The 15,602-nt window shown below is 38.5% G+C and overlaps 1 protein-coding gene across 3 annotated transcripts in view; it reads left to right on the plus strand.

Annotated features, from left to right (window-relative positions):
* The first annotated feature begins 611 nt into the window (after positions 1 to 611).
* sez6b (seizure related 6 homolog b) overlaps positions 612 to 15,602 on the plus strand; it is a 192,903-nt gene continuing 177,912 nt past the window's right edge. For 2 of the 3 annotated variants that reach the window (XM_056263439.1, XM_056263440.1), the window contains exon 1: positions 612 to 1,052. In XM_056263439.1, coding sequence (XP_056119414.1) covers positions 968 to 1,052 — 85 coding nt within the window. In that variant the 5' untranslated portion in view covers positions 612 to 967. The remainder of the gene's footprint in view (positions 1,053 to 15,602) is intronic. The other variant, XM_056263441.1, reaches the window with a different exon arrangement.

Raw genomic sequence — 15,602 nt, forward strand, 5'->3', positions numbered from 1 at the left:
ATTTATAATGAAGAGGACGTTTTAAGTTATGAAACTTGCAGGAACTTTTAATGGTGCAAAGACCTTATATGTCAAAAGATCAAAGTAAACTTTGTTTGTCATGTCATGACTCATTTTATTCCTGATTGCAAATTATCATAACTCCAGTCTTCAGTGTCACATGATCCTTCAGAAATCATTCTAATATGCTGATTTGGTGCTAAAGAAACATTTCTTATTATCAATGTTGAAAAAAGTTGATTTTGATTTGGCAGACAAAAGTTTGCATTAATATTTTGAACTTTTGTTTTTGTTTTTCTAAAGAATCATATATCAGCCTCTTAATGACGCTTTTCTTTTTTTTAATCTCTGCAGTTATACACATACATTTTTACTCTACAACCCACAAAATATATCCGAATGACTTTTAATACAGAAACAAAAACATGTTTCGTATGAAAAATGTATAAATGTTTTGTTGAATTAAATTTATTAGATATGTTTTTGATTAACTGAATAGAGCATCAAATAGGCACACTATTTAGATGGGAGTAACCTGTTTAATCCGAGCACTTTGATCTTGTAGAGCACGGTCGACCACTTCCTCCTTTCGCCTCAGTAAGCAGTTAAAATGAAATGCACATGGCAATACTCGAGCCATTTAATCGAGGGCACTATTAGATTATGTACGGTACAAACTTTGCGCGAAGCCTGAAGTTGTTCCAGTTGCTGACGCTAGGAGCTGTCCGCGGTACTGAAACGGCTCGACTCAGTCTGAGAGGTGCTGACAGAAATTGAACATTCTCTGGCTCTCCTCCGTTCACAATTATAAATCTGATCAGAGCTCCCGTCTCGCGCAGCGACCTCGTTCCTCACGGCGCGTGCGGCGGAGGTCTCGCGGAACGTTTGTGTCCTGCTCCTCTTTAAATATTCGGAAAGTGTTTTAATACAAGGACATATTCTGTGATAGGAACCCACTGCCGCGAGCATGAACTCGACAAGAAATTACAAACCAAGCATGGTCATTCTGATTCTGGCCGTATTTGCTGGCTTGGGGATGCCACGAGGGCAAGGTAAGAATTTATATTTAATTCTAAACATTAGAAATACTTGTTCTGCTGTCCACGCGATTAGCGGATTGGATACGCACAGCTCCACAGAGCCCGACGTGTAGATGATGCGAGCGCGAGACCCATTTCTCACTGTATTGTACCTTTGTTTGCGGAGAAAAAAACTCCGTTTTGAGAAACATCTTTGTGCCGAGGAGGCTATTTAAGACGTTTCACTAGTACTTTGGTTGCACGCGAGAGTCACACATTGCACAACAGATGGACTCGTAAGTCACAAAGTCATCGGCGTAATTATGATAAAGCACGCATAGGATTGACAGCCCAGCGCGTGATGGTGTATTTTTTTTATTTACAATACGCTCTGACTTCATATTTTTTTGTCAGAGCTCTATGTTTCATTCTCTCGTTTTCCATTTTTCCTGTGTCTGTTTGCTCTCTATACAGTATTTATATGACGTAAAGTTAGTACACATTCCCAGATCTTTGTTTGGAGATTTATCTCATCAATATGTTAAATGTGATTATAACAAGGTGACAACTTTGAGGTTCAACAGGTTTTTAATTTGGGGATCACAGCGTGACATTATTTATCTACACTGATTTAGAAGTGAAACATACTTTCAGTGATAATAAAGATTGGATCCGCACCTTCATTTTTTCCTTTGTAACTGTCACTGTAAATTGCATTTTACTTAAAGGACACATTCCATTCACAGTAATCTTATTTAAATATCTGAGACTATCGTTGTATTTTATTCTGGTAGAGAAAAGGAAAGATGTTAAAAAAAAGCACAAATGTTTGAAATGAGTATTATGTAGTTCTAACTTCTAATATAAACCTTAGGCCTGTTTCAGATAGTTCCTTTACACCACACTATTGATAGAATAAGTGAGTGACATGTTCTGTACAGTTTACATGTTTCATTTCTAGTAATTGTCACTTAAATGAGGGGGCTATAACAATATAACAAACTATAACAAACTAACACACACTTTGACCTGGGTGTCGCACAATTTGCATTCAATTTGAAGGTTATACCTAGTGTCTTGGTAGTGCATGTTCATCTTTAAAACATTGATTTAAATTTGCACAATACTTATACAGAATAATTCTAATGCTGTTGCTCTGCAGTTTGCTCTATATACTGTAGCTCACTGAAACCTGCTACAGTCATTTCTCAGGCACAGTGTAGTCCATGTTGCACTTAATTTTCACTCAAAGCTGTTGTACACCACCACCTCAGAGCTCTGTGTTGTTTTTAGCTTTTGTCTGACAATTCCCCTCACTCTTTTTGTCTTACTGTAAAAGCTCGGCGAGCAATACAAGGGATAATCTTGTGTTATTTGTCAAGAGCAGCTCCATGCAGTGTACTTTTGAGAGATGCAGCACTAAAAATCCTTTAAAAATGTAAGAAACAACAGGAATTTGATTGCATGTCTACCAAGTTATGTTTTTAAATGTATATATAATTTCCATCTTGAAGTTCTTCCAATTCAACAGTACCTTTACACTTTCACTCACCTGTCAACTGCTGTTGAGAGACTTGCAAAGCAATCAACTTACAATCTCCTCCTCATTCGAGAAGAATCTTTCATTTGCAAACGCGATAAGTTTCCTAGTTTTAGGCTGCAGCATATAAATTGCTCTTCGTAGTTGAGACTGATTGAAAGAATCTGAGCTTCCTCATTCTGTCTCTTGTTTCAGACTCATTTTGTCTGTCTTACTCTTAACTAATTACGTCTTGTGCTGTATGGATTATCGGTGATTGGAACATTGACCTTTTTGCTATGAGTGTATGAGTCAGTGTTTTCCGATCAGTCACCTTCAGGACGGTGTGATGAGGCTTCAGGGCTGCGCGCTGAATGGCTCTTACCTTGAAAAGCACTCTGACTAATGCACAGCTCCATCATTCCACACTGAGCATAGACAGCAGGCTAAAAGCAGGGCCCACCACTCACAAATGGATGATGGGCTATACAAGAAACACGGGAAGGTCAGGGGGTCAATTTGCTCAGGTCTGCGCTGTCCTGCTGTGATATACGCAGATGTAAATACATATTTAGTGCCTTCGCACCAGGAAAGCTAGCTGGAAAAGACTAATGTTAATGTGTAAAAAAATATGTGACTCATGTTACGGATGTTTTGAACAAAGCAAAGGTCCCAGTACAAATGTTTTTAAATGAGATTCACTGTGGTGTATAGACACCTTCACGGCTCCCTAATGGCATTGTGAGCAAATGCTATAGCAATGGTTAAATTTGTAATCTAGAGCAGTTTCTTCACTACACACAGTAGCTCATCTATATGGTGCATTTACAAAGACTTTTTAATGCAGCATTGATTTGCATGCACAATGAATGGAAAACTATGGTGTGATTGTCATGACAGAGCTGCAGCTTGTGTATGGTGTTGGAACCAGCGGCTTCACTGTAATACAGTGTTAAGATTGTAATGGAGCTCCACTCTAGAATCTTTGCTGCAGAATGGCTTCTCTCATTTACAGCAAATTTACACTTTGACATAAATCTCTTAACCAAAATATTGGAACAGAGCGAAGGAAAAGCGCAATGAAGATATAAATTAGGGACGCACAATGTATCTTTATTTTGATTAAAATATGCTCTGTGGTTAACATCACTTTAAGGGACTTTAATTTTTTTGTTCTACAAAATAAATTCATACTGTACCTCCTACATGAATTTGCTATATGGACTACAACGGTTTTCTCTTTCATCAAACATCCTTGTGGTAGCTGTAGTCTAAATTCATATTGGTTATTGATCGCTATTCGATATTTTTTTTCCCTCCAAAATAGGTTGTTATTGGTCAGTATTGGATATTTAATTATGCATGCTCATTTCCCTCATTTTAAAATTTAGATTACCTTTACCATCATCTTATGCTAAAAAATGAACAATGTTAATTGTAATCTTTAGCAAATCTCAACCATACACAATGGATATCTATTTTTCATACTGTACATTATAATGTTGTGATGCCTAAATTCACTTTACGCATTTAAAATGCATTTTATTTTTAACTAATTTTATTAGACAAAATAGTGTTGAATTGTAACATTGGCCATTTATTGGTCATTGGCCTTAACACTAAAATAATTATTGGCTTATTTTTATCAGTCAGTATTGTATCTATTAATTAAAAGAGGGCTATATTGCCCAACATTGTTGAAGTAAAAAGACTGAAAGAGTATTTTCTTATAAATCAAACTCCAATCATGATAAATTTTTGCAACTTTGAAAAAACATTTTTACAGTGTTTGTTTCATTCATCAAGCATGCAATCTCACATCCTTGTGGTGGCTGTAGTCCACATTTAGCCACTTGTTAGCATCAGAGCAGCATTAAAATCCACATTTGAGGAATGACTGTAGTGCCGAATGGTCTCAAAGCAGACCAAGAAACTAACCCAGTCGTCTGAGCTGCTGTCTGTGCTCTGGCAGTGTGTTAGATCAGACATCCCAGGTCTCCACTGAGAGAATAAGAGTGTCAGTGATGGGTGGACTTGTAGTCAACCCAGCCGAGATCGGCCCTCGAGGTGGGTGAGTGCCACAGCCTGACTCCATTACCTGAAGCACCAGGGGGAGGGTTCGGCCACACTTTCTCCCAACGCACCTCATCCTGCTCCGAGAAGCCATTAGGCTCACACCCTGTCTTTTAGGATCAAGCAATATCACTCAATCAGCAATTTATCAGTGCCCTGTGTCGTCAGGCAGTGCTGGAGAAGAGGGATGGAGGAGGGAGTGATAGTCAGCTTGACCCCTTGACCCCCCCCACGCACACTCGGTTCAGCAGGAGCTTTGAGGTTGAGCGTCTGCTCTCCTAGTCTTTATTACGACCCTGATAAATGAGTCAGCCGCCGGGCTGGATGGCCTCCTACGGCCACACTGGCAGACCTGCCACTCCTGTAATGCTGATGAATGGTCAGCTGGGACAGCACTCAGCAGACAGTACTGCTGGGAGAAATCTGGACACTGCCAGGGTGCCCAGCCTCCCGCTGTCAGCACAACTGGCACATACGCACCATGACCATTGAGGCAAGAGAGGCAGTACCTTTTCTTAAAAATTTGAATGAGCAATGCAAATATTATGAAATATGCTATTAAAAAGTAGATAAGCAAGAGTGACACTGTCCAACAGCAACATAACATAAACAATGTACCTGTACGTCCTTTGGGTTTGGTGGAGAATGAATGGGTAAAACGTCACGTGAAAGGAAGCAATGCCTCCATTGCGCGGCCTATTGCGCTGTTCACGTGATAAAGCCTCTTATTTTCATGCGTTTTCCACATCCCCACATCGGCCTAAATTATTAAATATAATAATGGTGTTAATGGGGAGACTAATTATAAAGTAAACAACTCATTGACAGAGATTTCACGGCTTTGTCACATCAAAATCAAACTTGAAATGACTTGAAACGTTTTTTTTTTTTGAGCAATCAGTTTTTCTGAAGTTGTGTGTGTGTGTGTGTGTGTGTGTCCATCATGATACCTGCAGTGTTTACTGAGCTTTGATGACTGATGATCCAAAAATAAGTTGAATGTTAAAAGGAACAGCTGAACAATAGTTCACATATAAAATATACATGAAATTTGAAATTTGTTACTGTGTTTTATAATTATTATTTTGGATTAAATGTAAAAATGCTTAAAAATACTAACTTGGTGAGAAAACATCCATTCCATTGAAAATGCACACTTTTTTTTTTAAAGTGCAAGTTATTTAACCTGGAAAATGGGTCAACATGAAATGTAACTGGAAAATTAATTTACGTTGTATTAAAATACCACACATAAAAAACAGTGAGGACTTTGCCTCCTCCACACCACTGCATGCCATTGATATGCACACACAATACTTCCTGTGCTACATGACCTGCTCTTACCATCATACAGTAACTAACCCACTTAAAGAGCATTTGAAGTTCTTTTGTAGCGGCTACATCTGAACATCTGTGCAACCGAGATGATCAATGACTTTGTCAGGCTTCCAAAGGCCAGATGGTAAAGATGGAAAAGTAGGGTTCAGATGTAGAGGCGGGATTGAAATAACGCGATTGTCTTACTGAACTCGTCGTACTATAATAGATCTGGGCTATATACGGCTGAGAAGAAGGCATAATGTGGCCCAGGAGTCTGACAGGCTTGAGTCTAATTATAAAACGCGTATTTTTGCAGTCTAGTCTTTATGTTTGCTCTTGACCTGAATATGCCATAGTCTATATCCTTTCCTAATGATTCCCGTGCTGTTTTGCAGTGCAACATTGCTCTCGCACGTACATCGTCGTGCTTGCTTGACTTAAAAAGGATTGAAAATGTTGTTGCCCATTTTTGGTGTTTTCTTCATTCGCCCTGATAAAAATGGGAGCCCTTGCTGTAGCTCTCTCGTCCTTTAACCCACACTGTATGTGTGTTTGTTTTTACGGCCCGTTTTAATCTCTGGCCGTGGCAGGAGCATGGGGTGTAATGGTGCTTTATGTGCTTGTCCTGCCCCTTCCATAACTCAGCCCGCCACGCTTTTTTACATCACGTTCTATGGTATTCTAGGAAGCACATTATGGTTTACAATTTAATTCAGTCATGTCCTTCTCCAGAAAATGAATGGGTGCAAATTGCCGATGAGAGCATGTTTTATAGATTAAACCTCTTATTAAATAAATCCAGAGTCTTATTCGTAGCTGATTGAATTCACGGACCCCCTCCCCCAGCTTTTATTATACACACACGGTTATATGTCAAGGGTGGCGAGATTATGTTTGGATAGATTAACCGTAGATGGCGGATGTATTATAAAACAGATTAGGACAGATTTCAACTGAAATAAATCAGATACTTTAAACTTAAATAGTTTTTGCAATGTTATATTAGATATCATGTTAGGTAGCAAATACGCTGCCGTTTGTATTTATGTAGAAAAAATCAGTAAAACAGGGCTCCAGACTGCGACTAATATGCCTTTTCATCAAGACATCATCATGTGCATGAGCCACGATGAACAAATGACTCTTATGAAGCAGTTCTTTTTCACGAGTCAGTCAAAAAGATTCACGAAACAGCCTTTATTTACTGATTTGAATCAGACTCGCTTGGTGAATTATTCAGAGGTGTTCACAGCTGACTCTTTCAGAGTCATTTTTATATTATGTCTGATTCCTGAAAAAATGACTCTTACAAGCCAGTTCTTTTTTAATGAGTCAGTCAAACATTTTCATGAAACAGCTTTTAGTTAGCGGTTTGAAACAGACTTGTTTTGTGAATCATTAATAGGTGTAACCTCTGAACCACGAGTCATTTGTTGGTTAAGTCCGATTGGAAATGAACCAGGAAGCATTTATGTGATGTATAGGGGAGAGCGGGGCACTTTTGACTTTATCAGTTTGTGTAAATCTACTTAGGGTTCAGAGTATTTATTTTTTCCCACATTAATTTCCCACATTTCTTGTAAAATTATGTGGTTTTGTTTTATTAATACAGTGTATACTTTTTTCTTGATATACCCTGAAAGAATGGAAGTTTTTCATGTTTTCTCAATAGAATTCATAAAAGTATAGAATATAATAGCATATTTATAATAGGGGCACATTGTAACGCAGTGTTATAACATGCCCGCCGGCACAACTGGGGTTTAAACCCTGCTAGTGTCTTCTGCTAGTTAGCGAAGCATTAAAGAACCATATCAACTGTTAAATAACATATTGGAGATTCAAATAATATCAGATTTGTCTAATTTAAAATAAACACCAAAAATAGATTTCACAGCAGATTTCTGTTGAATGAAGTAATAATGGTATTTTGATATTCACATTTTTATAGACAAATATTGGTTATTTTTAGTAAGATCCAATTATAAGTTTGAATCAGCTGTAAGGGAGACATGTTGAAGTCATAATCCTTTTTTAAAAACAGGCCGAATGAATAACCATCTTTATTGAGTGAATCTGTAATTTGGCTCCTAAAGGTTCAAAAACAAAATGACTATGGAGTCATTGGCTTCTAAAATTAGTCTAGAGCCGTATAAAATATATACTGTATTTTGAACACGTTCAGACACTTCAGTTTGTATAGTATCCAGTATTTCCTCTCTTTTTGAAAAGTGACCTTTGAGTGTGTTTGGGCTTTAGACATAAAATATGTCTTTACTGCCATTCCAAAACCTAGCTGAAGGGCCCCCAAATGTTTTGAGGCGGTGATAAACGACAAACTCCCTCTATCCCCCCCCCCATCACCCCCACCTCTGCCTGTCTCTTCTGCCGAGGAAAAGCAATTTGCTCTTGGTGATCCGATGCAATCAGTTGTGCTTCATGGCTTTAAAAAAAAAGAAGGCTGAAAAAAAAGGCAAAAATAAACAGAAGGGAAGGGAAAAAAAACTTGCGAGAGAGGGACATCACTATTAATTAAACCACACGCTCCGAGTTCTGATGATCATGTGCAGGAGCTGCAAATATTCAACACCTGTTTTTTGATTACCAGTGATTAACCTATTGCAGTGTGCCTCAGACTCTCATCAAGAGCCATTCAGTGCATGAAGACTCTCTTTAAACACTCCTTTTCACAGCGCTCACATGAAAATGAGTGTTATTGTGCCTGTGCGTCTGCCCCTCCTTTAGGACAGAAGTTGTGAATCAGGCTTTGACAGTTTCCAGGTGCCGAGGCGATGGGAAAGCTTTAACACGCGCTCTCTCTCTCTTTCTTTCTCTCTGGCATAACCGTCTCTGAGGCATGGCTGACGGTTCCACAGCCTTGTGAAGTGTGTATCCCAATTGCTTTTTTCCCCAGCGCCGCTTCTCTCGGGTTGTGTTAGTTCGCTTCAGAAGCCCTTTTGCGTTTTGCCATGTGTGTGTATATATGCCTTTTCCCCTTTCGCTCTTGCTCCTCATCTCACTCAAGAGCTTGTCTGATGCGCTAAACATCTGCCGCGCTCAAAAGCACCTGCATGCCCGCTCAGCCTCTGTATTCTGACAAGCTTCCACTTCATTTGATTTCCACTTCCACTGTTTTTTTTTTTTTAAAAGCCCCAACTGTATATTATTGAACCAGCAGCTCACGTTGTGAAATGATTACACTTCTCCAGTAGGGCGGGTTGTGAATGGCCACCTCCCCATCTGCGTCAGTCTTGATAGCAGGCAAAACGCCATCTCCGTGTCAATACCGCTTTTCAGAGCCGCTGCTGTCCTTTCATTTAGATTTCTTCCCTTGTCCAGCAAGATGCACAGCTGGGGTCCCACCAAAGCCACCGGTGACGCCTGTAAGGGGACTGTGGGACATTAGCGGGACGCTAATAATTTGTAACTCCACAATAAAGGCTTTCAACCCACTTGAGGGGAGGAAGGAAAGCTGGTGGATATTCATTACAAATCAATGAGCCAATCTCCCACGCCATCGGCTGGTGTCCACCGCTGTATTTTTCGGCCCATCTCCATTTGGCTTATGGTGGTAATGTATTGCGCTCATAAATTTTGTGGTTCTTTTCTTCTAGGTTTTATGTTAAAGTATTGATGGATGGACGGACGGTGAGTCCGCTGATCTCTTCACTATCTGAGAGATTGATCCAGACCTTTGTTTTACCTCTCTCCTTCCCTCCCCTTGTGCAAAAGAAGTACATTTTAGCATACTTATTATGGAAATAACATACTTTGAAAGAATATACTTAAGTGCAATCTAAATGTTATGTTTTTGGACACTTCATTTCATGTTACAATTACATGAAAAAGGTTTATGTTATAGTTTAAAAATTTAAATTACAACTAGTTGAACTTAAGATTGCTTTTTTGACCCACTTAATTAGGACATAAATCTATCTAATCAGAAGTACATCTTTTTATGTAATTTAACAAATACTTCTATTGTTACAATAATAACAAACATAATTACAATTCTCTTTGAAATATGGTTAAAGTGTACAGCCGAATGTACTGACTAGCATTCATGGTAAACTGAAATGTGCTTCAATGTCACATTTATATTGAAACTTTTATGTCATGTATTTAAATACACATTTAATTGTAATGATGAAGTTTCAATTTAGCACATTTAATATATTTACTAACACACTACAGTTAAATTATAATCAATTACTTTACAGGGGCTTTAGTATATTAGTCCGCAAATCAAAATAAGTGTACTTTTAAAGCATGACAAAATACTTCAAAAGTGTTAATTTGACATTATACAAAGTGTACTTAAGTGTGTTAAAAAACATGAAAGTGCACTCTTAGGTGGTAAGCTTAAGTAAGTAAGGTTAGGTGGATTTTATTTCATTTATATTATCTGCAACTTTTAATTTGACATTATAAAGTGCACTTTTTAATAGTGTACTGCATTAAAAAACGTATTAAAATTAAAAATGTACTTTTTAATTACACTTAAGTGTTTTTGATCAAACTTTAGATTAGGGTCCAATTCTCACTATTAACTAACAATAGACACCACCACTTATTTCTTATTTCTCACTTTTTCTTCAATAGACACCACCACTTATTAATAGAAAGTAAGGTTGTTGTTAAGTTTAGGTATTGGGTAGGAATTTGGTAGGATTAAGGGATGTAGAATATGGTCATACAGAATATGGCATTAATATGTGCTTTATAAGTACTAATAAACAGACAATATCCTAGTAATATCTATGCTAATAAGCAACTAGTTAATAGTGATAATTGAACCCTAAACTAAAGTGTTGCCGTGTTTTTATTCCATTAGTATTATATTATTATTATTGTATGCAGTTTTTAGAAATATACTTAGGATTTAAAGTACACTTCAAGTGCACTTTCAGTACAATTAAGCACACTTCTTTTTCACAAGGGTCATCACTGCAATTATTTCTGAATGAGGCTGTCCATCTGGCCGAAGTGAGAGGAGGTACCCCCCATAAAAATAAAAAAAAACAGAAAAAAGGTGTAACATGCATGTGGATGCCGTCAGGTGGTGCGCCAGCCTCTCCACCGGACATATGTCTCCCACGCCCTGTCTCCGTATCGATCCATTAGTCACAGGAGTGCAAACGGAGGATCAGCTGCTTATTGTCCCTCATGGATTGGCAGACTGTGTACGCCTGGTTAATTGGGCCTGGCGTCTGTGGCACATGCAGAACCACAGGCTCTCCGCTACAATTAAGTCTCCGACAACCTTCCCGTCCCTTCCCTCCGTTTGAAGTGCCAGCTCCCATCTAGAAGCTACTTCATCTAGAGCGTTCCCCAGCAGGGTGCAGCAGTTAGGGAGACGGCAGGTAATCACCGGAGGAACATTTGGAGCAGAGCAGGAGTGCATCCTTGCTTTCTCCGCATCAAAGCATTGAACAGAACGTGACTTAACATACGCCCTATTTATGTGGACACTATTGTAGGTAACTGATCGAGATTATAGGAGTAGTGATCATCAAACTTTATGATGTCAAAGGGAGATCCCTCCTTAAATTTGTAGGCAGCTAGTGTAGAGTATATTGCTACGGTATAGCCATTCAGAAGTTTGGGGTGGTTTATTTTTTGATGTTCTTGAAAAATGTCTCTTAAGCTCACCATAAAAAGTAATTTATTCACGTGATGGTAAAGCTGAATTTTCAGCATCATTACTCCAGACTTCAGTGTCACATGTTTCTTCAGAAATCATTCTGATTTGGTCCTTAAGAAACATTTCTTTTAATTTTAATGTTAAAACATTTGTGCTGCTTAATATTTTCCTCTGAAACTTTTTTCTTCAATAGAACCATTTTTTATTTGAAATAGATATTGAAAATATTTCCTTACTGTCACGTTTGATGAATTTAATACATCCTTACTAAATAAAAGAATATCTTCTTTTAAAAAGGGGTTAGTAAATGACAGATTTTTTCTGCCCTAAATGAACATGATCAATTTTATGTCTCTAAAAATCTAAAATCTTTTTTCTCTGTAAAAAATTTTTTTTTACAAATTGAATTACTATTGCCATGACCAATAGAAAGCTCCACAAACAGCACAGTTTCCTGAGGGCATTTATAGTCTGCTAAACTTGCATGGAAAGGAGGTGTGTTGGTGCTGAAAAGAATAACAAAAATGTAATTTAAATGCATAATGGCATAATTTCACTGCTTTTTTTTCTCTGGTTAGGCTGGATTGCGGATGTTTTGGTAAATAAGACCCAGGTTTCTGTGCTAAAATACTGTACATAAAAACTGTTCAGTAATATCTGTAAATGCATAAGTTGCCACTCACTGGGATCTAAAATGTTGGATCATCTATGCGGCACAAATGATATGTCATCAGTTGTGTCTTTCTACGGAGAGGAAGAGGGAAAGAGAGGGATTTGAACTAAGCTAGCATGGGCGACGACAGACCTCAAAGTAATATCCCTCCCATCACATTTTGCATTTACCATAAAGTCCCTCATTCCCCATAAAGGACTGATTGATGGCTTGCCAGGGATTGTGCCTAGCATGCACCCCTAGTGCTTAAGGATATTCAAATCGCTTTGTGCCCTTGCTCTCACAGGCCTCGCACTAGCAGGATGATTTAAAGGTGGTAACAAGATGTGCTCCAGGGCGCAAAATATTGAACACCATCAACGATGCAGCGACTGAACAAAATGCCTGTCAGTTAAAACAAGCTATTAGATCACAGGCGAAACTACTCTTCCCTTGCATATAAATCCTGCCCTCTGCTCCCAAATCTATCACGCAGATGAAGCAAATCCCCGAACGCACTACTTTTTTTCCCTGCATTAATGTGTATTTACTTAGAAGATAGAAAACATATTGTGCGCTAGCACAATGCAGAGACGATTCATCCCTCTAAACTCTTTCAAATGTAAACACCTTCCAAGGTCTATTTTCATTCCTCTATATAGTCCTAACGTAATGAGCATCCTGCCGTAGGTTGTGGATAGAGCTCGTCCTGCGGAGCTCGAGCTAATGAACTTTGTTTATGTGCCGAGCCCAGTGTCAGGCCCTTAAGAGTCTCAGACATTTCCATAATAAAGATAAATCATGCAAATCTGGGGTGTTTGCACAGGACTGTGTCGCTCGCTGTGAATCATTTCGCTCATTATTTACCTTTACTATGTTGTCGGGAATAACGCCACATCGCACCGAAAGCTAAATAGATGCATTTCGTGTTACTAAAGTAAGACAAATTTCCTACTGTTTTAACACATACTTTTTTTTTGCACATAAACACACATAGGTTTAAAGGCATTCAAGACAAACCGAAAAGCAAAATGTTGAAGGATAGACTGGACCTAGGCTTCAAGTGGCTTTAATCTGACAGTTCTTCAGTGATTTTTCTCCCACTGCGCTGCCGTTAGCACCGCTGGAAACACGGTGGAGCGGAAGCACTAATAGCCTTAGTTGCAGCATTCTGGCTGCCATTTATGGTTCTAATGATTACAGCTGAACACATCTTTTGTTTGCAAGTGTCAGACGTTTTTTGGAGGCAACACAGCATTGAGCATACTAGGAATAGCCAGGTTTTTATATTATGTAGGAGATAGCAGGAAACGGGAGATGGGTGAATGGCGTTATTTGCCCCTTACCGAGGCCACATTAACTCTGCAGGCAGTGCAGTCTGTGAAGGAGCAGATGTGAGACTGGAATAGAGCAAATGCTCTGCACTGTACAACCAGCTGCGGCGTGGTGAGCCCTGATTGGAGCCTTTTCTGCTTTAGAGCACTTATTCATTGATTGATTGATGCATTCAAACCCAGCCGTTCATTATGGGCACTTTTTCTGCTTCCCCTGTGACTGATATTCAAAAGGGATGTGCGTTTCCTGAAATCGATCGTTGAATTTTCTGGCGGTGAGAAGGGGACAGAATTGGGCAATCGTTTGCCAATTAAATGTTTGTTAATGAGCTTATCAGTGGTTTTGATATATCCAGTTTGTGCCTGATCTATACAGAGAATTAATATCTTCTCAAATAGACAATGTATGTGCATATTTAATAGTGATGTTTTAATGGGGCACATTGTATTGCTTTTATTTGAATTTGAATGCATTTCTCAATGGCATCTTAATATTGAACTGCAAGTAAAGCCAGGGACACACCTAACGACTGTAAGGCCGATTATGAATGTAATTTGATAATTATCTGCTCCAGTCGTTGGAAACAGTCTGTAAGTGTGTTCAGTTCAGTCTTAGAATGTTTCAGCTAGTCGTTAAATGTGTCCCCAGCATAAGCTATTTATAGATTATTTCTTCCTATTAAAAGCACTATGCAATCCCGACAGTTTGGGGCGGGACTATCTGTTGTTTGAACGCTGTATTTAGCATGTTTGGTGGGAAATCTCAAAATATAATTTTTTCACACTTTACATTTAAATGCACATTTAAAAACGATTCATTTGTTTCAGATTTCAAAGTTTTTTATATATTTAGTTAGACAATATTATTATTTTCTTGTACTGGCGTTTGGCCAAAAGATGAAAATAATTGTCACCTATATGCTAGAATTTAAAAATTGATACATCTCTACTGAAAATATCAAAATAAATTTAGAAAATTTGGTAGAATGGCCTCTTTAACACTTTAGAAAACTCTTCTTTTTTATTCAGTAATTGCAAGACAAACCCTCGGCTTTGGGGGGAAAAAACTAAATGGCTGACTCTTGTTCCGTGCTGACAGATTTGGAGTACAGAGTGAACATCACAGCTCCTATAGGCTTTTAATGAATTGAGGGAGACAAGTGACGGTCACATTGATTACCTTTTTTCGTCCCATGCTGTTCATTTCTTATTGTGTTAGTGGCCAGCAGCTCTGGGTTTTGATCTCGCATGTAATGACTTACAGTTTGAAGGTTTGCCAGCCTCTATTCATGAGCAGTGAGACACTCCAATCAATGTTTTCACACAGCTGTTCCAAACCTAGCATTATGAAGACATTTTTGTTGTTCGGAAACTGTAAAATGCCAGTTGGTACAGCGGCAGGATGAAGTGGCATTGACAGTAATGACTACATTAATATTAATCCTGGTGTTTGCCATTCATTTGTCATTTTTGGTTTGGCAAAAGTGTAATAAATGACTCACTGAGGAACAGCAGGCTGTGGTTGGTATTTCCTGTGGGTGTAGTTGCCCTTCTGTGGGAGCCAGTCATGTTCCACAGAAATCTCAGCTGTTTAGCCTTTGGGAAGTTCAGTTTAGATGCAGCCCTATAGATGCTGCATATTGATGAACTTGACAACGGCTCTGGGTTATGTGAGTGTAGTGCATCTGAAGTTGCTGATCAGATTATACTGTATCTGTAGAGTAGTACAGATAATCCAGTAAATGTTGTATGAATGGTTTGGTTTCTAAATAAGCAAGGCCTTGATGGAATTAAGGGAGCAAAAAAAAGTTGAATGGAGAGGTTAGCCAGTCGCACTTTGTTTTGTGTTTGCTGATGCAATAATATTGAACAGTGTGCAATGTATCAGGATGACATCAATCAGAGTGAACCGCTTAGTTCTGGTGACACTGCACTTAATAAAATCTGTGAGGGTGATGCATCTTTTCGCATAATATGCCACACTGGCACAAACAAATGCAGAGAGACACTATTAAAAATGACAATATTAAAAATAAAGAGA

Source organism: Rhinichthys klamathensis, unplaced genomic scaffold, assembly GCF_029890125.1.
Source record: "Rhinichthys klamathensis goyatoka isolate OS25496 unplaced genomic scaffold, OSU_Roscu_1.1 h1tg000206l_1, whole genome shotgun sequence".
In the NCBI taxonomy this organism is placed as follows: domain Eukaryota; kingdom Metazoa; phylum Chordata; class Actinopteri; order Cypriniformes; family Leuciscidae; genus Rhinichthys; species Rhinichthys klamathensis.